General features: G+C 35.4%; 1 protein-coding gene across 3 annotated transcripts in view; it reads right to left on the minus strand.

The window, feature by feature from the left end:
* Window positions 1-24,072, minus strand: part of RICTOR (RPTOR independent companion of MTOR complex 2) — a 77,702-nt gene that overhangs the window by 4,798 nt on the left and 48,832 nt on the right. For 2 of the 3 annotated variants that reach the window (XM_038169931.2, XM_038169932.2), the window contains 19 exons: window positions 22,584-22,630; window positions 20,187-20,322; window positions 19,428-19,627; window positions 18,671-18,797; window positions 16,394-16,558; window positions 15,870-15,946; window positions 15,682-15,760; window positions 14,700-14,809; window positions 14,476-14,563; window positions 13,758-13,850; window positions 12,746-12,852; window positions 11,908-12,137; window positions 9,890-10,919; window positions 5,849-6,026; window positions 4,522-4,606; window positions 3,022-3,255; window positions 2,064-2,216; window positions 1,169-1,292; window positions 104-242 (listed from right to left, as the gene is read on the minus strand). In XM_038169931.2, coding sequence (XP_038025859.1) covers window positions 104-242; window positions 1,169-1,292; window positions 2,064-2,216; window positions 3,022-3,255; window positions 4,522-4,606; window positions 5,849-6,026; window positions 9,890-10,919; window positions 11,908-12,137; window positions 12,746-12,852; window positions 13,758-13,850; window positions 14,476-14,563; window positions 14,700-14,809; window positions 15,682-15,760; window positions 15,870-15,946; window positions 16,394-16,558; window positions 18,671-18,797; window positions 19,428-19,627; window positions 20,187-20,322; window positions 22,584-22,630 — 3,402 coding nt within the window. The remainder of the gene's footprint in view (window positions 1-103; window positions 243-1,168; window positions 1,293-2,063; window positions 2,217-3,021; window positions 3,256-4,521; window positions 4,607-5,848; window positions 6,027-9,889; window positions 10,920-11,907; window positions 12,138-12,745; window positions 12,853-13,757; window positions 13,851-14,475; window positions 14,564-14,699; window positions 14,810-15,681; window positions 15,761-15,869; window positions 15,947-16,393; window positions 16,559-18,670; window positions 18,798-19,427; window positions 19,628-20,186; window positions 20,323-22,583; window positions 22,631-24,072) is intronic. The other variant, XM_072031675.1, reaches the window with a different exon arrangement.

Here is a 24,072-nt window from a genome sequence, read left to right on the forward strand (position 1 = left end):
ATGGTTTTCTTTAATACATGCCTGAAAACATTACTCAGAACATGAAACCTGCACCCCTTTGGCACATTTTGGTGAATTCAAAGCATCTCAACCTTCCACTTACTTGTAAGAACTGCACATCTTGAAATAGCTCCTGAATGAATCTTCGAGATGGGAGTCGAAATGTACAGTGTGCTAACAAGTAGGACACCTCAGAGTAAAGGCATATGTCATCAAATGCTTGGGGATACTTCTCCTTAATTCTGATCAACAGGAAAAACAGAATTTTAAAAGCCCTGAGCAGATTTCCATCATATTTTTAAAAACTGTTAAGTTTTGATTGTCATCATTAAACTAGAACTCTTCAGTAATAAGGCATTATAAATTCTGGATATGAAGAAGGAAAATCAGAACAGACAGCATGATTTTCTACCAAATTGGAAGAAATCTCTATTGATGACACAAAATAGAATATATCTAACTTTGAAAGCTGTACAGAGCACCTGAGATCACCAACGCTAACAGTAGAATTTGAAAGATAACAGTGTATCAAAGACAACACTCCCATATGTACCAACAATACTAAAAATAAATATGGAAAATCTAACTTAATATCTGTATTTTATAAGTAAAATGAACACTACCGAATTTTCGTTTAGCAGCTGATGGTTTTTAACATCACTAGTCCAGAAATTTACACTTTTTATTATGTTTAGTACATATACATTATTCCTGTATTTTTAACAGGAGTTTTGCCTACAAATTAATGCCAGTGGTTGCATTGTTTCTTAAAACACATTTGTATTTCTCAAGTTACTTTCAAATTGTCACTCTGGTTACCTGATATATCTTGCTTGGCACAAATAAACATGAAATAATTACCGTTTCTTTTTGAAAGATTCAGGACATACTGAGTTTAAAATGAAACATCACTACAGTTAAATTACTAATTTGAAGAAGAGTAGAAGAGTGGTAAGAGTATGACATTGAAGATGGAGCAAATAATATTAGATGGAAAATCATTTCCTTAGCTTTTACATTATGTTCAGCAGCTATCTCCAGTAATCCACAACAATACCTCCTTGATGGCATTTTGAAAAGTCAGAATCAGGTGAACCACTATCTCAGAGAACTTAGAAAATACGTACAACTAAATATTGACAAAACATTTGAGATGTATTTAACTTACGTCAGGAGTCCAGTTTCATGGCCCTTAGTTCCCACTGAACTACTCAAATTGATTACTAAACGTAAGACTTCTTTCCGCAGAAGTATTCTGCACACTGGTGTATCATCTGGGATTGATTTTACTCCTGGAAAAACAAATCCAACCATATGAAGTTCAAGCAGGAAGTCTTTGATTATGCTAATCTTATGCCACGCAAGTCTGTTTTGGCATTTTACATACATGTGCATACATACAAACATGTACACAGATTTACATATATATTATGAACTACCAATAAATATCCTAATTAAAACTTAAAATTAAAAATTTTAACATAAGATGATTGTTTTTCCAAGATGAACTTCATAAGTTCTGTGAGACATGTGGAAGAACTGAAAACTAACACAGATTCAACTACAGTTCTGTCTCTATCACTAGCGCATGTTGCTAGGATATTACCTTCTCTGTTTGTATCAAATCCTAGAAGCTAGCAACCAGCTACTTCATAACAAATTATCATAATTCAAAATAGAAAATGCAAGTCTAGTAACAAAACCTCTCTCTAACAGAAATTTGGTAATTTTGTTTTTAAAAACTTTTTTTTCCTACAGTTGGGTAAAAAAATCATTTTGATTGCAAGGTAGGACACAGAGCTGTTTAATTACCTGCAAAAGATTGTACAGCATAAGCAGAACAGTTTTAAAGTATGTTCTTCTATTTTCTTAATAATATGCAATGCATCTACCTTCCTGGATAGGGCACCTACAGATGGTTTGTTTCTTGTTGTTTGGTGTTTGTTTTTGAGTAATGGACATTACTTTATTGCAGGAAGTGGAAATGAAGTATTATTCTTTCATAACACTTAAAAAATACTTTAAGAGCTATAGCTTTAATAACATACAGTTTTCAAACTTACCTAGTACAAGTTCTGTACTTTTGGTGCTGCTAGCTGAACCATGAGATACTGCATCACTACAGCCCGAAATTCCAGAAAATTTGGAGGAATGCACATCTAAGTGATTGTGTATGGTCTGCCCACACCAGTCAGTATATGGAATGTCTGAGAAATCTAACAGAAACAAGATATCACGTCTCTGTTACTTGTATTTTTTCTTACCTGAAATGCTTTTCATATTTTCCAGCAATGTTATTTATGCAATACTCTGATGCACTAAGTATGGTAAATGTCAACATACAAAAGAGATGAAAACGAGATTTTAGACAAAGCATGCTAAAAGTGTTTTTAAAACACTATTTTGAATCTTAAAATTCTTTGGTAAAAACAACCAACTCTTAAGCAGTGACAGAAGTCTAATGCATTCACACGTACAGCTCTTACTGATAAATCTATGCTTTTCTGTATAAAAGAGATGGATTTTGTATATGCACAAGTTCTTAGTTCATAGTAATTGTCACAGGTCATGCAGAATGGGCTCTGACTTCAACAGAAAGGTGTGACAAACAAGGATTATTCTGGGAAGTTTCACTACACATAACCTTTGATATTTCGGATGCAAAAAGATGAATGTAAAATCCTAACATTTAAGTTCTTGTGCATTTAATAGTGCATTAAAACACATTGGTTTGAAAGGATTTTGAGAGACCACCTAGTTCAACTCATTTAACAACGAAAGGATCACTTCAAAATTAAATCAGGTTACACTACGAAGAGTTTTTCCCCTTTATGTTCAACTGGAATTTCTTTTACTACAGCACATGTCCATGACCTCCTGTTCTTTGCCTCTGCAACTCTACAAGAGAGCCAAGGCCAGGTTCTTGACAATCTCCACATGGCATTTGAGGACTAAAGAAAGATGAATGCACCACAGCTTTCTCATTCAGTTTCATCACACATCCCCAAAAGAAACACTAACCTGTACGAGTATATGAAGAGTTCACTTTGTTGTTAGGCTGATAACCCAGAATTTGAATACAGACACAATAAAGGCAGTTTTCATCTGTGTGCTCCTGTAGCCCAGTATCCTCTGTATTTTCTAAAAACTGGGAGGCATCAGAACGGCTGGTATTCATTATTTCTGTGAGACTGATCTGCTGTCGGAGCATCTGAAAAGGACTTTTGACTACATCACCTGTACCTGATGGAAGACCTGTAGATAGGCAGATATCAGGAGAAAACACATACAACAGTTAATAGAACATTCTTTGAATTAAATTTCCCCTGTTAAGGCTAAGAGTAGAAGATCTAGAAAGATCTAAACCTTTTTTTTTTTTTTGAATAAATTCCCAAAATTTCTTATAGCATTCCAGAAATAAACATAGTTTTTTAGTCTCAGCTAAATACTATATAACAGAATGTTGCAAAGGATAGACCTCAATCTCTAAACACCTACTGTACAAAGGCAGGGTCAATTCCAGTATTGTATCAACAACTGTAACACCCATATGTTACAAATTTTCATAGTATCAAACAACATTGGTAGAATATACCAGGTGTATAAATGATACATGCAAATGAAAACAATTTAAGAATGCTAACTTAGTGCCTTTAACAGCAGGGAACTCAATTCAGTAATGTAGAAACAGGGCTAAGAAATTTCAGTGATGGGCTCTTCCTTGGATGGAAAGCACCAACATACACAATTTTGAATGGAAGTTACTTTATAACAAGACTCAGCAAGCTACAGAAACACTTTCAGGAAAAACAGCTTAATATATTATACTGAAAACACATAAAAAAAGATCTTCAAGCAACCTTCTTGTAATAAAGGTCTAGTTAACTAGGACTACAGCTATTCTGTACTACTTTAGAACCAGTATCAATGTTTTGTTTTTAGTTGCCCTACTAAAAAGACACATCGATGCTCTACAGATTTTCATCTACTCTTGAAGTAGAAAGAAAACCCTTTCCAGAACAAGCCAAGAATTACAGAGCACTTGCAATTCTCTTGTACTACATTTCATCATCTCCACTGATAAACTGCCTTGGAAACAACATAGAAATACAAAATTTACTTTCCAAAATATACATGTAACAACTTTATTGTTCCTAAAAACTCATGGGTAATCAAAGGGAGTCAAAATGTAATAGCTCAATTTCTATTTGGCATTGTATTTTTCTTTCTTAGCTTAAATTGTTTCTTTCTCTAATGCGCTATTGCTTCCAGTCTTCCTTCAATTAGCATTAGCTCATATTACAGTCAAAGATACACAGACATACTTCAATTTATTAGATCAAGTTCACGTTGAAACAACAGTGCATTATCTTATCACAAAAATTAAATTAGTGGTCCAGTATCCCTAAATCCAGAACACAGCTCTCAAATAACCTAAAGAAAAATAGCCAAACCAACATCCCACCCCAAACAACATATGTACAAATAAAGAAAATTACAATAGACGAACAAAAACAATACCTCCTGCATCAGCTGCAAAGACCCTAGCTCCACGGTCATCAAATGGAGGTGTAGTTTTTTTCTGGAAATATGGAGTCTCCTTTACCTGGTATAGTCAGGTGATAATCAAAATTAGCTTGGGTGATAATCATACCAAGAGGAAAAAAAGATTTTGTGAGGACAGTTTCAGGAAAAAGATCTAATTAGAGGATGAAATGAAGAAGGAGTCTTGAGTACTAAAGAAATGCCAATGAAAACAAAAAGCATAAATTTGTGAATGAAAATTTAATAATCAAATCTTATAAACAGAAAGCAAATAGACAAACAGTGGTGACAGGCTGTAAGAAAATCAGTGACCCAGGAGTACTAATGATCTCTACAATACTGGGGATCTCAGGAGAGCAAAGTAAGAACATCCAGGCCATTTAAACGTTGCCTGTAAAACGCTGTAGAATTGAGTGGTGTTGTGGAGTTGAGAGAGAAGAAATGAAGCAACATAAATACACCATAAAGACCGAAGGAAAAAAGAGAAAAAGTCATTTCACAAAGGAAACAAACCGGTATGATAGAAGATCTTGCCTTTGCTCTATCTTCAGTAGTTTTTAAGATTCGTAGAAAGGAATCAAGGTATGAAAGGCAAAAATTAAATAAACTAAAAATGAGAAAGACACTAGTTTACCTGTGACATAGACCATGTCCTGTCTTTGACAATTATGTAATGGAATATTAAAATTAATAAAAATTATGATGCATCACTGTTTAAATTGTAATGTATTTAAACTAAGCAGAGAGATAAAGTCAAATAAGACATCGAAGTAACCAGTTCTTAAGATACATACCTCTGACGTTAAGGCAATACAATTTAATGCTATGACGATAAACATACTAATGGAGTAATATTAAATCAAAATCACCATAGCAGAAAGTTTACTGTGGGATTACATACATGATTTATAGTTGACTAATGAACTAGTTGGCCAGTTGAACTAGTTATCTAGTAGTTGGCTAAAGAGATATTAAAAATGACCATAGACTATATTAATTTTAGTACAGAAACTAGCTGCCAACTAAAATCCCATGAAAGTATATTTATGCTGCCATTGTTTAATGCTCTTCTAACCTATTCTGTTATTTGTCTAATAACACAAAACAGACTAGTACTTTTGAGACTACTGCTTTTCTGTTAACTGGGTTAGAAAAAAAACTCTTGTTCTCCAAAACACATTCCTTGAGAGTACCACAACCTGTTATCCTTCTATAGATCTGATCTATTCTAATGAAAATGCAACTGTTCATTACCTTTCAGTAAGAAAGTGTGAACAAACCTACTATGTTATCACATACATACCTGAAATATTTCATTGATATCCACTGGGAGAGCAAGGCCAATGTAATCATCAGAGCTTCCATATGTAGCATTAGAAACCATGGAGCGAACAGAAGAGGAACGCTGAAGTGTATTTTGATTAATAGGACTTAATAAATCTTCTTTATCTAATGAAGCATAACTTAAAGCTTTCATGAACCTGTAACATTAAAATAATAATTATAATCTTGGTAAGTCTGTCATTTTTTATACAATACAGATTAGGACTGCGGTCACAAAGACTACCCTCATCTTCCCATTGTGGAACCCAGAGCTTGTTACTCTTAACCTATAGCCATAGGCTCATTTTTGTACTGTCTCACGTTGTATTACATCATTTGGCAGTTCCTAGGGTAAAAAGATGTGATCTTCGGAAGCCCTGAGACATGAACATGAAAGATATCTGCATGAAACTTAAAAAGCTGTCAACCCTGTAAAAGCAACCCTGTAGAAATCTTCTCCAGAAGATTTCTACATCTTGCGTCTGCGCAAGTGCATAGCCCAGAAACAAATCAGTGAAGATGTAGGGTTTTAAACTGCTAAGTCTCATTTTTTGAGCATACCTATCTATATTCAGAATGTAGCTTTACTGGATATTCACAAACTCAGACCTAAGCAGGCACCTCCCTGCAAACATGAGGTGTGGACATGCTAGGTACCAGAGAGACAAATGGGGAACACTTTTTCCTGTGCTCTAAGGGAGACTTAGTGGGTGACTTTTAAGTGTGGAAGGTCAATTCAGTCAACTTAATAGTATGAAGATCAAACTTGAGGCTGCACAGTGAGCAGTGCTAAGTGTGGCAAGTAAATGGAGGAACAAACAGAAAAATAGGCTGGGAAAATGAGACAGGAGATTGGAGGTTGGAGAACATGCCCCTCAGCGCAGATCAGAGTTCTGGTAATGGAAATCTCACATGGCCACTTCTTATTTTAGTTCTCATTTTCTCATTGAAGATTAAAGACCTATAAATGCTTTCTGTTAATTGAACTAAAGCAGATTGTCTATGCAGAGGAATAAAACTTCCTACTCCAACACGACCATATAAGTGCTAATATACCATGACAAACTTCTCCTTTTCATCACCTTTCCTACACAAAATGGTTTTAAAAGGACAAAACAAACCACACCTAGAAGGTCATTATGGCTTATATTAAAAAAGAATTAAAATTGAAAAGGTAAGAAAACGTAAGTATTAAAAATACTAACTATGCACAGCACATAAGAACTATTACACCACTGTCATGACTTTGGCTGGGATAGAGTTAATTTTTTTCAGAGATGTTTATATGATGCTGTGGTTTGGATTTTTGATGAAAACACACTGATGGGTTGGTTGCTGTTGAGCAGTGTTCAGACAAAGCCCAGGATGTTTCATGAAGGGGGAACATTTGGAGTGATAGCATTTGTCTGCCCAAGAAATCATTACAGATGATGAGCCCTGCTGTTCTGGAGGGGCTGAACACCTCCTGATGATGGGAAGCAGCAAGTGGGTTCCTTGATTTGCTCTGCCTGAACACGGCCTTTGCTTTACCTGGTGAGCTGGCTTTGTCTCAACCCCTGAGTTCTCACACTTCTACCTCTTTGATTCTCTCCCTCTTCCCACTGGGTGTGGGATGAACAGTTGTGTGGTACTGAGCTGCCTACCAGGGCTAAACCACAATGACCAAGGCTTAATTACAAAAATCACACGTTATTTATTCAGTGGAATTACTGCCTCATTTAAAGCATAGTACATGACTGAACTGCATTGAAAAAGACTGCATGTATTGGCCAAAGGAGCACTGCTTTATTCACAGCAGAAAGGTAAAACATTGAGTAAAATGAGGCAATAATGTAATTATAGGCAAAAAATAATAAAGTCAGGGAAAATAAATTTGGAGAAGTTGATTTTATCACTCAGCCACAAATTTATTGTTACTGACAAACATACTGACTTTTTAATAAAAAAATAATTTACAAAACTATTTTCTACAGGAATCTCTACATGCTTTCCAAGTTTCAAATTTTATTAGCACGGCAGCTGAATGATCCTACCAAAATTTGAACAATTCTATGTAATATTTACAAATGGAGAAGGAAGGAAATTACTTCACATTATTACAGTCTAGGAGCTAAAATACAGCAAACATTTGATTTTTAAGGCTGGACATTCTACCTCAAAAATAACTTCCTATAATTTTTTGGTTTTGATATGCAATTAGAGCATCTTCCCATCCCTAAGAGTTTAACAAATTTATACGGAGATAAGAATAAATGAATAAACTGTTGTGTTTTGATCTTGTGAGACTCAAGACACTATTATACAATGGGAAAATGCATAACAGATTAGAGACATCACTAGTTTTCCCCATACTACCTAATTCTGACCAATGTTAGTTACAGTTGCAGTGACTTGCCATTAAGACTCAAGTCAGACTTCAAAATACAGATAGTTACTAATTGCATTAGTTATCTCATAATAAAACATTCAACCATTGCTCTCATTACAAAATTACAAAATTCCAGATCTAAGCATTAAACCTAAATGTTTGCCCCGCTTCTCCTGGAAAAGCAACTGGATACATTACAAACAGGGGCAAGTGCTGTTAAGTTTTCATGAAATCATGTCTGGAGTTAATTAGGGGAGAGCACTATGATAGGATTTGAGACATGCACCATGACATTTTTGATTGGTCTTTAAAAACAGGTGAAAAACTTTGCCTTACAAAACATATGCAAAGAAATAAACTTTTCAGCCTTTTGACAGAATGAAGCAACTAGAAAAATCACTGAAGCTAATTGACCGCTACTTGTTATGATCATCTGAATTTGTGAATAAAGCATGGAAGTCTTTCATAAGACTGACAGAAAGTTGGCTTTGGAAGACAAAAGGGATAGAATCTCTTTCCATTTTACTGCTTGCACAGCTGTTAAGGGTAATATTTAACTGGAAGCAGTAATTTATCCTAAAATTAAACAGAACACAATGATTCAGTGGACAGACTATGCTGTTACCAAGAAAGGAAAACACACAAACTAGTTAAATTAAACCCTTCCCAATCAAATATATCTAGCTAAGACAAGCAACCATCTTTTGCAATATATATAGCTAATTTTTTAACCTTCTCAGAAGGATAACAACTTCAGTCATTTTGGTTCAATGGTACATAGGTCAGCTCAAATCCTTGCACGAGATACCACGACCAGCGAAGCACTAGAAATACTGAACACTGGAATCGAGGGCTACAAGCTCTTCAAAAGAGACAGGCAAGGAAGATGGGGTGGAGGTGTTGCCCTCCACGTTAGGGAATAGATTGATTGAAAAAAGCTGCCTCTGAGAAACAGCCACAGACAGGTTGAGAGCTTGTGGGTAAAAGTTAAGGACCACACTAAATAAAGGACATGTGTTTGGGGTCTGCTACAGGCCACCTTATCAAGGGAAGTCTGTTAAGCCTGTTATCTACCTGTACTTCTGTAAGGCTTTCGACACAGTCCCAACATGACATCCTGATCTCTACATTGGAGATATATGGACTTGATAGGTGGACAATTCAGTGAATAAGGAATTGGCTTGAAGGTCACACCGAGAGAGGGGTTGGTCAACAGCTCTATGTCCAAGTGGAGGCCAGTGACAAGTGGTGTCCCTCAGGGGTCTGTCCTGTTTAATACATTTATCAGCAATATAGGATCAAGCGCACTGTCAGCAAGTTAACAGATGGCACCAAGTTGAGTGGTGTGTTTGATACAACAGAAGGAAGAGCTGCTACCCAGAGGAACCTGGACAAGCTTGAGAAGTGAGCTCATGTGTTTCAAGGAGTTTCAACTATTTTTTTTTTTTTTTTTTTTACAGCACTCAGGAATTTCTCATTAACCTATTCTTCTCTTAATATCAGTACTGCTCTCAGTGGAGATATCTAGCACCCTGCAATAAATGTCACTTTTAGATGAAGTTGGAAAACGGAAAAAATAATAGAACAGTATGTCTCTAATTTAATTGCTTTTCTAGCTTTGAATAAAGAAATTAGCACAAAATAACTTCTTACCTGCTTGGCGTTAGCCGAGAATCCAGGCTGCCAGACTTCATGGTAATAGTGTCAGTAAAAAGCACATCCTTTGCTGGAGATGCTAGGGCTTCTGAGTGAGATAGTGAAGGATGCATCCTCTGCTGTTGTAAGCGTTTTAGTGTAGCATAACCAAAGGCATCTCGAGAACTTGTGTAGCTAAAGTTATAGTCAGCAAGACTCTTTATTGTAGCAAGAGAAGGAGCTTTAAGAGATTGGGCTCTTCGAGGAAGTGTATGAGAAGACCCTGGGGGTACCAGTGATACAGAGTTCGATTTTGAGAGAGGCAGGTGGTTAGACTGTGGTGTTGAACAGTGAGATGGTTTAACTGTTTTTGTGCTTACCACAGTACTCAAACTTCCACAGTCAGTGTCTACATTTGTAGTGTCCACACCTACAGTCTCCCTTGAAGGGCTAGAGCTCATTGAGCTTATGCCACTTGTTGTGGTATCTGTATTAAAACTTAAGCTACGGCTCTTGAAATGTGTTTGTGTAGTACCATCTCCTATTAGCCTTTCTCTGCTTGTGTTTTCCCGGTGAATTTCATTTCCAAGACCTTTTGGCAGCTTCAAGTCATTTTCACCAATACTCGGGGTACTATCAGTATCTTCCATGTGCTTACTTCCAACAAAAGAAGTTTCTAATCGTAAAGTCTGGATTTTAGGAACTCTGAAAACAGGGTTGAAATCTTCACCAGTAGGAAAATCTATGCTACTGGAAGGTTCTGTTACAGTACGATTTCGCCTCAAGCCTGATTTACTGTCAGATGATGTCAGCTTTCCTCCTTTTGGATCACTGCTACTCCTGTGTTTTTTATTAGGGAGAGTAAGCGAATTTAGAATGCGATTTTTTACAAGTCTGCTAGAAGAAAAAAAAGGAAAGGGACTACGGTCTTTGTCCTTTGAAGGTCCAGGTCTGTCATAAAATATTTGTTCTGCATCTTCTGTAATATCTAGGAAGAACGTACTAGTTGAAGTACTACCAAAACGGTCATCCTCCATGATGAACATACCTGAAATGAGATGAGACTTTTGTCAATGGAAACAATCATTTCTTCAACATGCATCAACTGAATCATGCAAAAGCAACCTATTCAATAAAAGCCCAAACTGCAGAGCATGTGGTTTATTGCAACTTTAAATTCAACATTTTTTCTTCAGAACTTGGCACAGTAAATGAAGTATCCTCAGGAATACCTGAGCTGCATGTTTCTGTGCTTCGAAAGAAAAACCACAGGATCTTATTTCAGTGCATACATGTATAACTAACTACTAAGACTACAACTGATACACTCCTTTAATGATATCTAAACATGCTGTATTTCTGGATTCAAATTCCAAATATCAATAACACTAACAATTTAAATATAGCAAGGCTATATATACACTATATTTTCGAGACATCAACAACAAGAAAATAGATGTGAATTTGAGTATGTAGTTTTCTGTAGGGTATTGCAGCTAACTACCATGACTTATCCAAGTGACAAGACAAGGGGAAGTGACCTCAAGTTGTACCAGGGGAGGTTTAGTTTGGACCTTAGAAGAAATTTCTTTACTGAGAGAGTTGTGCAACACTGGAATAAGCTGCCCAGAGAACTGGTTGAGTCACCATCCCTGGAAGTCTTTGAGAAACAAGTAGATGTAGAACTTAGTAAAATGGCTTAATGGGAGACTTTAGTACTAGATTACAGGTGGAACTAGATAGAGGTCTTTTCCAACCTGACTGATTTTTATGACTTGACATAAAAATTAATAAACTCCCCTAATGTTAAAATTCCTTACCTTGATGCCAAACAAAAATCTAAGATGTTGTTTTCTTGTCTCTCACTTGTCTACATCTCTTTGAATGTACGTAAAACTGTCCCCCGGCTTGCACTTTTCTCTGTTGGTAATATCACCTTTGAACCACTTGCCTGAACCTCATCCTGACAAGAAGCTGATAACAACAACAGAATACTTGTTTTGTCTTCTGTCTCTTTTTTTTTTTTTCCAACTTACTTGAAGGTGCAGATTCACTTTCACTGTTATGCCTAGAACTGGTGGACTCAGAGTTCAAGCTAAGAGTACTGGGTATAGAAGAAAGTTCATTGCAGAGCTGCTCCATGTCATCAGGGACCACTGGCCAAGGTTGTCTACGACTGTGTCTCACTGCATCCCAGTTGTGATGCTTCAAAATGTCACATCCTTGTTTAGTTTTGGCTATTAGACCAAGCACGTAGACACACGTTCTGTATTTAACGTATATATAGAAAAAAGAGCAACAATAATAGCATCTAATTTAACTAAGCTCTTCTCCTTTTTTGAAACTTTCAAAACAGTTCAGAAGAAACTTCACAAAATTGCCACTTTTTGTTTCTGATTTTCATTTGTAAATCAGTAGAAACTTAAGTACACTAAAATATCCAAAATGCATTTAGAAATATAATATACAAAAATGAAACTATCACGCTTTTTGTAGTAATTAAAACATTGATACAGTAGCACTATTAGGCAAAAGAGCCTAATTTATACTGTCTTTTAAAGACTCAGAATAAAAATGATAAAATAAAAATGATGAAATAATAAATCAATTCCAGAGATATACACTACATATTTGAATTACTTTTTAAAGGAGGCAAAAAGTAGTATAATTCCCCCACACACAAATTTTGTTTGCTTGTACTTTTGAACTTCCAAACAATTCTGAGAATCCTCTCAAACACTGTCATAAATAATCCTTAATAATTGATTACCAAATCAGTGGGAAAATATATATCCATGTGAATACAGTACAGACATTTGAAACCCTACTGGAACTATAATCTTCAGATTTTGTTTAATAATTAAATACACATACCCTCTAACAGAGAGAACCTCGCAGTGTTGGGCAAGCATCATTATATCAGGAATTACATTCTCCTCTTGAAGCAAATTAAGACCCCAGTTTGATGATCCAATATTGCCCTGCAATAAAAAATAGTTTGTCAAATAAGTTTTGATTTTGATGGGATCTGAAGCACCGTTGATGTAAAGTATTCAACACTTTTGTTTGTAAGTAGTAGAGTTCCTATCCACAACCTCTTAAAGGTATTAGAGCAGTTTCTCCCTCCTTTTTAATATCACTTAGTCATGCCATTGGTATCTCCAAATCCAGCGAAGGACTGAGGATACTTGTAACAGCTATGACTGCCACAGGTAACTATTTATGTATTTCTCAGTTTACCAGTTCTACTATAGCCAGCAGTATAACTTTTTTCTTTAAACTTATTTTACATTCCTCTTAAACAGGCATATTATTACATACCTACAGTGTCTTCCAATAATAGTCACCCTGAACAAGTGTTCCAAAACAAATTTTGGGGAAGACAGAAAAAAGGCAAATGAACACTTAAGGTGGCAAAGCAGCTTTAGAAGTGCAGATTGGGTAGACACATACACTGTTTTTTTTCCAGGTTATCCACAGTACTGAGGATGTCATAACCATATATTCACAGGCAATCAACAGCAGCACAAACTTTCCTCAAAAAATTTTGAATTTTGGAACACTACAGTAGATGTATCACACAGCAAGTTGTAATCTCTGGCTTCATACTAATACTGTTGTTACATGTAGCAATCTGTTCTTTATATTTGTAAAAAGTGACAACTAAAAAAGCTCAGAATAAAACAGCTGCAGTGAATAATCTTCATCTGTTATTCCAGTTATGGTACAGAATACCAGGTTGGCTCGGGGAGGAAAAAGTGGCACATTCTATGAGAAAAATACCTAAACAGTGTTTTTTTTAAAAGGATTTTGCTTAGATATTTCAGAATCAAAAGTTGTAACAGAAGTCAAACAGCTGCAAAAAGATTGTAAATGTATTACTAACCAAGGCCCAAAGGGCTGCTTTCAGCTGCTTAATTCCTTCCCACTTATCCAGCATTGGGGAACGAACAGTGTAACTCAGATCTGTAACGATACTCTGATGGAGAAAAACAAAAATCAAAAATGAGACACAGACCTCAGTGAAACAGGTTTTCTTGCATTTTTAGCAAACAAGGAACTAATTTGAAGTACACACCCTGAAATAAACAGTCATAGTTGTGACATAGTAAGCATAAATTAATATCAGTGGTAATGAAGGTGGAAAAATGTAACATAACCAGTGAATGCATCAGGTCAATTTGGATTTTACATGGGTAGTGTTCAGTTTAATACAGGAAATTATATAACTTTTCACTTGATTTTTTCAACTATTAAATACAATTCAAAACATAATTTTGTAAAATCACATTAAAATTCAATTTAATTAATGAAGAACTGATTCTTATACACAGATTAAAAAAAATATTCCTACTTGCAAGCTGCTTTACTTCTTTTTTTACTAGCCATTTTAAGAAAAATAGTGCAAGGTATTTCTGATATTTCAGTGCCCAAAAAGAATTTTACATGAAATTTACATGAAATTTTTGGCCCCAAAACACTTGAGACTTTCATAATCTACTGATTTTGCAGTGACTGTTTAAATGACATCTCTTAAAACATTTTGTTAAAGAAAGTTACAGTACTCTAAAATCATTCAAATTTTAAATCATTGCTATCCTCACCTGAGACTCCAATAAATGGCAGCCTGTTTTATGGTGCACCAGTTGGCCATAAAGGTGAACTGGAAGGTAGACATGTGGTCGCTGTAATCTGGTAGGAAGAAAAACCCATATCCTTTTTCAGGAATTCTGAAGTTTTCCATTAATGTAAGGTACATTGCATTGTAATGCAATGAGTTACTCTTCATCTTTTTCAGATGAAGAAGATTCGTGTGGTGAGTGTTTACCTTTGATTGCTCCGACGAACATAGTTATCACCATCAACAGGTTTGCGATATGTTGTAAGTGCTTCATTAAGTTGTTCTTCAATCAACTCAACATACTTTAAGTTATATTCCTAAAATAATATAGACAAATGTTGACACACTATGTTCAGGTGGTTTATTTTTTATAGTAAGGTACTTTATAAGGAAGGAACAATTGAAGTTCTTAATGAAGGATGAATTTCTTTATAATTTGAATGTGGTGCTCACCAAAAGTACTGTACTTCATATATAGGATTTCGCAGAGTCAACTGATTCCATAATTACTTCAGAGAAAGTTAAAAATGGAAGGAAATATTTCACTTTTTACTTTAACCTGAAAAATCTCTACTGAAATGCGTGGTAGTCTGCGAAGTAACAGCTTACAAAGTAGTCAAAAACTACCTAATGGCTCATAGGATTGTGACCTTTACAAGATGTTTGACTAGTACCTTGAGAAAATAAGCACTTAAATTATGAAATGATGTATGACTACTGACTTTAGTCAGACAACGATGTATTTTTCTTAACATGTCCTTGTGTCTATCTACTTCCTAACTACATAGGCTAATTCTATCTTCGTGTGTTCTGAATTTAACTTAATTACCACAACCAGAGCTGACAGCTATCTTGAAAAGTAGTGTTCCTTTCCACACTTTTCTGGATAAGACCTTACAACTACCTATCTTGGAAATTCATTAAGTCACTACACCTTTAAGTATTTTCTGGAATATCAGAATTACATAAAAGGCCTTGTCAAATGAAAAGCATGCATATACAGAGCAGTCATGCACCTCCAAGTCCCTGTCAATATTTTTCAGCAAATTGCTAAGTCACTGAGGCAATAAATGCACTGGCAATAGAAATACACCTATATGAATGCACAACATTATCTTTGACCTTCTCAAGCCCGTGTATTCAAACCCTTCCTCCTCCTAAGTGTACATTAGCTTGAAATTAGCATTACCTTTTGCCACTTTTCCATTTGTTTTGTTACATAACCTCTTTCATTTAGATATGAAAACCCCTTTGGAATGGAGAGAAACCTGTAAAGTAACATCAGACAATCAGCACTCCACTTATATCACATAATTTGAATACAAACCAAATGCTTCGTTTCCACATTATAAGTCAAACAGCATATTCAGTATTTACCTTAGGAGTAGAAGCAAGCCTTTATCTCCAAGGTGAGAAAGAGCTGGTTTCATCTGGATAAGGGCATGAAGATTGGCCTAAAATAATTAAAAATAAGTCATATCTGAACACTATAACATTCTGAAAACTACAATTACAACAATCTGTGAGCAATGATGTAACAAGTTTATCACACAAATAAGTGTGATAAACTAACCTCATCTTAATGTCGTCCATTTCTGGTACCTTCTGCCATTAGATATAGGTTCCCTTACAGAAAGTATGATTAAAATAGCTGAATTATTGTGAATTAGTATTTAATAGTAAGCGTAATCCAAACATCTATTTTTTCTTACCATTAATAGTGCAGTTTGTAGACCCATGCTGAAATGACTATTATGAAGTCAATCAAGGACTATGAAGAAAAGCAACCATCAGTACCCTCTTGGATACTTTGCTATTGGGGGGGGGAGGAGGATGAGGAACAGCTTAAAGTAGCATACCACAAAGATTGAAAGGGAAAAGATGAGGGAAATGATGCTCACCTTGTCTTCACATGCCTCATCTAGAATATCAAGTGCTTCAGAAGAAATAGTTTTATTTTTATCATGTAACTGTGTCACCAGTAACTCAATCCCCCAGTTGCTGAAGAATTCCACATTTGCTCTCAGTAACACTCTTAAGTGTTTTGTTGCATACAACCTGCAGCTCTGCAAAAAGCAAGGAGACCAGAAGAAAAATAGCTAATGTAATTAGTGATTTATCACTACAGAAAATACATTTTCAATGTCCATATTGTACAGCAAGTAAGTGCAATTCTGACCTTATGCATTAAAACTGTAATCTTTTAGATAACTGTATCTTATCAAACAGAAAATGCAAGTGTGAGATTAATTTGAACTGCATGTTCATTATTCTTAAGATTCACTTGACCAAGCTGATAGATTGCTAGTTCTAATAATTTTTAAAAATAGGTTCTCCTTACGGGACAGAAGAGTGATTGGTATAAGTTGGACCACATTTCTATTTTTCTGTATCGTGCTTGCTACATATAAAACAAGTACCATATTTTGACAGTACTGTTTCAGAAATCCAAACCATAAACCTCAGAAAATGGCAAATACCTCCCCTAACACCTAAAGCAGATTTACTTTCAAATTACTCTGCAGTTAATGGAACCACCCGTGTAAATATGTCAGTACAATATTTCCATATCCCTTCTGGCATCTTATCCTCTCAGAATTGATTACTCCTTCCATCTCATAAATAATTTCTGAAAGACACTTGTAGTTTTGCCAATTACAGTAGCTCAAATATACCATTTATACCACTAAATTAGTTAATACAGCTAATCCAGAATAATTAAAAGACTTTAGCCTTTCCATAAAAAAAAAGCTTTTAAGCTTTTATCTTCTACTGGGGACACACAGACCAGAAACTCCACCAAGCATAGGCATTTTGTCCCTTTGGTACTGGCAACATTCTTTACACCACACACTGCCAAACTATTCTTCAACAGGTTAACATTTTGCTTTTTTGTCAAGAGGTATTCAACAAACTTTTCTCCTCAAAATCCCATCAGTTCAATCACCATAAGAACGCATGTGGCTGGGAAAGAGTTTAAGGAAGTAAATCATCAATATATGAAATCATCTGTAGTAGATGCACATGTGGATTCATTTCTGGTTGCAGAGATGGTCCATTCTATTTGGAGTTTTCCTCTTTAGATCAAAAAGACCACAGTATTTCCTTATGAATTTTAGGAACTCCAAGCAGGTCAACTAATCAGGAAAGAAAAATGCCCTGGCATATCATCTAATGTTCAAAAAGTATCAAAAAGTCTGACTGTTTAAGAGGTTCAAGAAGTAATGTAAATGGGATTCTGGTACAAAAAACAGCATGTTTGCAGTATACAAAAACCATCAGAAAATGTTTGATGACCTAGACAATAGTGTTATAATTGGCTTACATATTTAAAGACTTCAAATCTCTTCATAAATGAGAGCAATTTTAAGCACAAATGCAGCCTGGGTAGAGAATGGACTAAGAGCAGCTCTGAGGAGAAGCATCTGGGAGCGCTGGAGGATGAGAAGGTTGACATGAGCTGGCCACGTTTTCTTGCAGCCCCAAAAGTCAACCATATTCTGGGCTGCATCAAAAGAAGCATGGCTAGCCAGGTGAGGGAGGTGACTCTCTCTCTCTGCTCTGCTCTTGCAAGACCCCACCTGGAGTCCTGCATTCAGCTCCGGGGCCCCCAGAACAAGAAGGAATGGATGTACTAGAACAAGTCCAGAGGAGAGCCACAAAGATGATCAGAGGGCTGGAGTACCTCTCCTGTGAGGACGGGCAGAGTGAGTTGGGATTGCTCAGCCTGGAGAAGAAGGCTCCAGAGAGACCTTAAAGCAACCTTCCAGTACCTAAAGGGAGTTTACAGGAAAGCTATCAGGAGGTACAGTGATAGGACATGGGGGAATGGCTTTAAGCTAGAAGAGGGTAAGTGTAGATTAGATGTTAGGAGGAAATTCTTTACTCAGAGGGTGGTGAGGCACTGGAACAGATTGCCCCACAAAGCTGTGAATGCCCCATCCCTGGAAGTGTTCGAGGCCAGGCTGGATGGGGCTTTGAGCAGCCTGGTGTAGTGGGAGGTGTCCCTGCCTATGGCAGGAGGGTTGGAGTTAGATGATCTTTAAAGTCCCATCCAACCCAAATCATGCTGTGATTCCATAATATAAAAAAAATCTTAAAAACAAAGTCACATGTTGAAAAACAAAAAAAATATCTACTTGAAAATAACAATGGTACATAAATTGAATCAAACTTACATCAGTAGCCGCTGTCAGGATTTTAGAGAGGATGACTCTCGCTAAGCCATCTCTACTGTAATCCAAACTAGAAACAGTCAGTTTTAACAAGTGATCCTGGTTCTTCAAGGAACAAAGATTGAGGAGACTGGGGAAGGGAAAAAAAAAGAAAATATCAGTATTTGAATCCAGTTAAGCCCAATTATTTACCCAGTTAACAATTTAAACATAAGTGCTCTGAACAAATCTTCCACTTCTATAAATGGAGAAGATTACAAAGTAAGTTCTCACATGAAGTGGAATGACTTTAAACTGTTACATCTGTTACAAAGGGGGACAGAATAATGCACTAAACTGCAAGAAAAAAACAGCTTTCATTTTGTAACTGCTCTGCAACAGTTGTCAGCACACTTGAATTAGTGATTTTGAGTACAAAAATAAATGTTCATGAAGCTTTGTAAACAATTCCTCATTTTAAAACACTGAAAAACTGGGGTGGATGTAGAAGAGTAGATGAGGGGAAGAAGTTTTCAGTTTGCTTTTACTTCTCTCTTCTCTGGTCTATGATTCTATGATCTTCAGAAAACAAAACAAAAAGCCACTCCACACTGCCATTAAACAACAAAAAACCCCACTCCACAACTGCAGAGTGTCTACTTAAATAATCACTAGAATTTTGAAGTTTCCAACCTTATAGACAGTGGTCCTCATGCACAGTTTACAAGTTTCATAATGATTATACTTGTAAGCCTAATTCAAACAGAATAAAACCACTCACCACTGAAACACATTACATTTTTCAAGCATCTTGACTCCATGAGGGTGACAAGAAAGAGTACCAAAAAACAGAAAGTAGTGCTGACTAAGCGTATTTAGTAACCCATTATTTTGAAGACTGCGTTCAGGTTTCATTCCTGAAGAAGTGTTGAGCCAATGTACAATATCTTTAACTAACTCCTCCAGGTAACCTTGTCCATCCTAAGGAAACAAAGAGCAACAGTATTTATTAGCAACAGAACTTGTACTTTTTTTTGTTTAAATCAAAATCTGTCACTAAGTTTTTTAAATGTAAAAACAACACAGGTACAAAATAGAAGTGTTTATTGGCAACGAATTCAGACTAAAAAAGGTTTCAATGCAAACAAAACAAATTCAGCTTGGAAACATCTCAGGAGCAATTCTGTTTTTTTAGGAAAAGGATTGTTTAAAGGCATTTTCTCCTGGTCCTCTGGCCCAAGGCATAGCACACAAGAATAAAGAAGGTAAAGAAAGGACAGACAAAGCAAAAATTTCAAAAAAACCAAAACAAAACCTAAGCTGCATTCAATAAAACTATTTAATAAAATCACTTAGACACAGTTACCTCCCCAGTGTCTAATGAATTCACAATTTTAAGCTCTTTTTCTTAATTATGCTGATGATTTTAGGTTTAATAAAAACTGCGGTAGACTTTAGGTCTACAGAATTTTCTCTTGAAAGTTCTTCCTTCACGTGGCAGCTTATTCACTCTCTCATCTTCTAGCTGAAAATTTCTTACCTCTTCTGATTCAAGAAGAAATTCTGTAAACTGACAACCCACGACAGTGAGTTGCTTAGCCTTGGCATAGTCCAGATCCAGATTGGCATATAGTTTACTGCTAGGCTTGTAGAAATATAGTAATCTTCTTACAAACCTAAGGAAAGTAAAAAAAAAAAGTTATTTTTCTCTAAGAAAAGGAGTCCCTTAGAGTACAAAATGATGGCAGTATTAAAGATATTTTAGCATTAAATTAGCTTATTGGCAAAAATTTTTTCAGAAGTTATTAAAAGAGAGTAGCAGGCATCAGTACTGAGTCTATCCAATTTCAGAAATGTAGCTGTATCATACATTTCAAAGGGTTTTCTGTCATGATTTGCACTAAGCACAGGAACTTAAAATCTGTGTCCTTCAAAAACAGCTTCCTTCTCACTCATGCTTATAATTTATTCTGCTGTACTTTATCCAGTGGCGATCTTCAAAGACTGTTCTATTTAGACTTTTAAAGAGCTAAAAAAGAGTCTGTGTTATGACTTTTCTTCAGCTACAATAGTTAGTACTACTGTGAAAAAATGTTATGTTCTGCCATATTTATTCAGCAACAGTATTTTCATTCACCTCATTTAAGCATTTGAAACATAATGCAATGATGTGAAATGCAGACTGTCAGTTTGACTGAAATTACACTGAACAATATAGCCTGAATGCTGCATTGTAGAAATCTTCAGCAGAGCTTCCCCCTGCCAATTCTTAGTCAAAAACCAAACATACTTGTGCTTTATAAGAGCACAACGTTGTCTGAAGGTAGATATGTCAAGCATTAAGGAAGCTTAACTAAAGCATTGTCTTTAGTTTAAAAAGTAAACCACTGTTTGAAGTCCAATGTAAGACTAACTTTAAAGGAAATCTGAGAGCTTCTTTAAATTTGTCAAAGTGTAATTCATTTTCTTATTAGTGAAATACGCATTATAGTTATCAGCACGCATTCATATATGATTGTATTATATGAGTATATGATTATATGATTGTATTATGTGAGTACATGTATATTTACACATACATGTATATGTACAGCGCATTAACATTTCTCCTTGAAATGACAGAATCTATACAAAAATACCTGTATTTTCACTTTAATAGCCGTAAGATCATCACAAAAACACTAACAGAAAAATAAGACATTAAAAAAATCAAGGTACGGAAGGACAATTTATTTTATACCTCAAAAACACAATGTTGCAGAAAAAGTTTTATGATCAGCAGTAAAACCAGAAAAGTTTGGGAGTGTTGTTTTAATTAAACATGAAGAACAGCATTTTACAGCTGTTAGAAGCATGTAACCCACAACCCTGCAGAAAGGATGAACCAACACCAGAAGTTTAATAGTAACTCAATCCTAGGTTTTCCAGTTTTCTCACTGAACTCTTACTGAGTGCAGTAAAAACACAGTAAACAGTAATACTGTCCCAGGTAGGCAAGTAAGCAGGTATAGGAGTGGAGATGGGTGGCACAGCCAGGACTACAGACACTCATTTACAGAAGAATATTAGAAAACCACCAAATTGGTAAATATTTCCTTAACACCCAGAACAAATTAGCAACTGATATTCACGTAAAGGAAAAAAAACTATAAATGCAAAATTAAATTATGACTATGATTACACAATGGGAGTACAACTTATGCTGGGACCACTATAAAAGAGTAGCCCAATTACTTTTTAATAAAGAAAGTAAAATGGAGCAGCGTGAGCCTTTCAGGATACGTTTTAGCTTTAGGTTTTTCCTCAAATCTCTGCAAAGAGGATTTCCATGCCTACCAATACAGAACTACTTTTCAAAATAATTTAAATCAAATCAGTTTGATGTACATGTTGAAAGTGACAAATGGAAACTAATTTATAACATGATTACCACATGTGCACGAATAGAAATGCCTTAATGCCAACAGACGTGAAAGAAACCTGAGTTGCACTGTGCTGTTTTGTTTTTTTTTTCCTGATTTGTTTCAAGTCACACGCACTTCCCTTGCTATTAATAGCAACTAGAAACAACTTCCTCTTAGGTTTTGATGAAAGCTGCAGTGGTACAACTGTACACTTATGGGTATATTCTGCCAAAGTGTTGATATCAAACACTAATGTATTAAAAGTCAGAGGTAATATTTTAAGATTTAGAATTAAACAGCGTTTGTGAAGCCTGTATTATTCTTGTTGGGTCATAAATAAAAATACTTTAAGATGTAGTGATTTATTTAATGCAAAAATATTACAACCTAATTATCTAACTTTTGTTTTTGTTGCTCATCTTCACATTAATTTTAGAAATGTGACATATCCAAGGTATAGCTTATAGCAATTATAAAAACGAGGCTTTCCAATTTGCTTACTTCAAAGGAAGTCTACATAATTTTTTACATACCTGTGCAATTGTTCATCTTTATAGTTCCTTAGATTTACATTTGGCCACTAGAAAAACAGCAAATACAGGATTATATCAAACTTGTACATCAGTCCTTAATTAGTCACTAAAATTTACTCATTTCTATTATATTCACCTAATAGTTAAAGACATAAGTTTTTTTGCATCTAATGTTAGCTACAAAAAAAAAAAAACATTTTATTGAAAAGCCCACACTTCTTGCTCCAGTAACTGTTTTAAATTTTCTAGAGGAGTGGAAATGTTGTGAGCATGCTATGTGTACAAGTCCACAATTCTAATGAAAACAGCAAAGTATGACATGCTAATGAAAGAAACAACTTTGGTCAGCTTCTTCTCTGTAAATAAAAATTGATACGCATAATGGGGAAATTGCGTTTTGGCTTTTTGTTCTTGTTCTCACTATTAATCTGATTTATTTCAGAAATTACCATTCACTTAAATACTGCTTATTTAAATGGTCTTTAAACTCTTCTGTAGATAGTTTTATTCCCTCCATCCTGATCACTATCACCTTTCTTTTAGCAGTTTAAACAGCAAGCTAAGCAAGTAAAAAGGCAGTAAGAGACCATATGAGAAATAAGTAGTAAGGTGGTGGAAAGGCAATGCTCCACAGCCATAAGGCTGTGGCACAGCTGGGAGGAAGGAGGTGGCAATCTGAACATTGGAATCTGGTCCTGTTCATTCAGGGACTACAGATGGACAGCTCTGATAAACTACACAACATCAATGCGAACTAAGATAACATCAGCAAGAAGGGAAGTGGTTAGCATTTAACCAGAAAACACAGTAACTACTCATTCTGAAAGACATAAGACCCTAATTTTGAGGCAATTAAAACTGTTTGACAGGGCACTGTAAAATACACTGCAGAGGAGGTCTGAGACAGCAGGGAAACCAACAGCTTGACCTTGATTTTCTGCTCTTACATTTCAGGATAGAAGTATTTCTTCATGATCATCCACATAAGATTTCCATTATCAAAAAACTACACAGGCTAACTAAAAGTGAGATTTCAAAGAACAATTTATTGAGAATACCTTTATTAATGAGTCAAAAATATTATCCAGTGAATGTAAATTTAGTGATGTTACTGTAAAAAAATATTAACAGGCAAAATTCAGCAGAGCAAGGCTACATATTTAGGTTTTAATAGCAGACAGATTCTTGCTTTCTCAATCAGTCCCTGAGAAAATACAGAAACATTTTGTGGTTTGCGTATTTTGTTTGCTTGTTTTGTTTATGTCTGTCATCATGAGTACTTTTTCTACTTTCACCATCTTTACAACAACATAGTAAAAAAGACATTAAGAAAACACTACTTGGGGGCAACAACAGAAGGAAAGCTTTGACACAAAATGACAGAAGTTATTTTGTCTCAAAGTTTTCTTACTCAAAGGAATTCTTCCGTTCAAAAAGAGACAGTCTCTTAAAAGCTGTGCACTAAATATATGTAAGATAAAGACCTCCC

The sequence above is a fragment of the Anas platyrhynchos genome, chromosome Z (genome assembly GCF_047663525.1).
Source record: "Anas platyrhynchos isolate ZD024472 breed Pekin duck chromosome Z, IASCAAS_PekinDuck_T2T, whole genome shotgun sequence".
Taxonomy (NCBI): domain Eukaryota; kingdom Metazoa; phylum Chordata; class Aves; order Anseriformes; family Anatidae; genus Anas; species Anas platyrhynchos.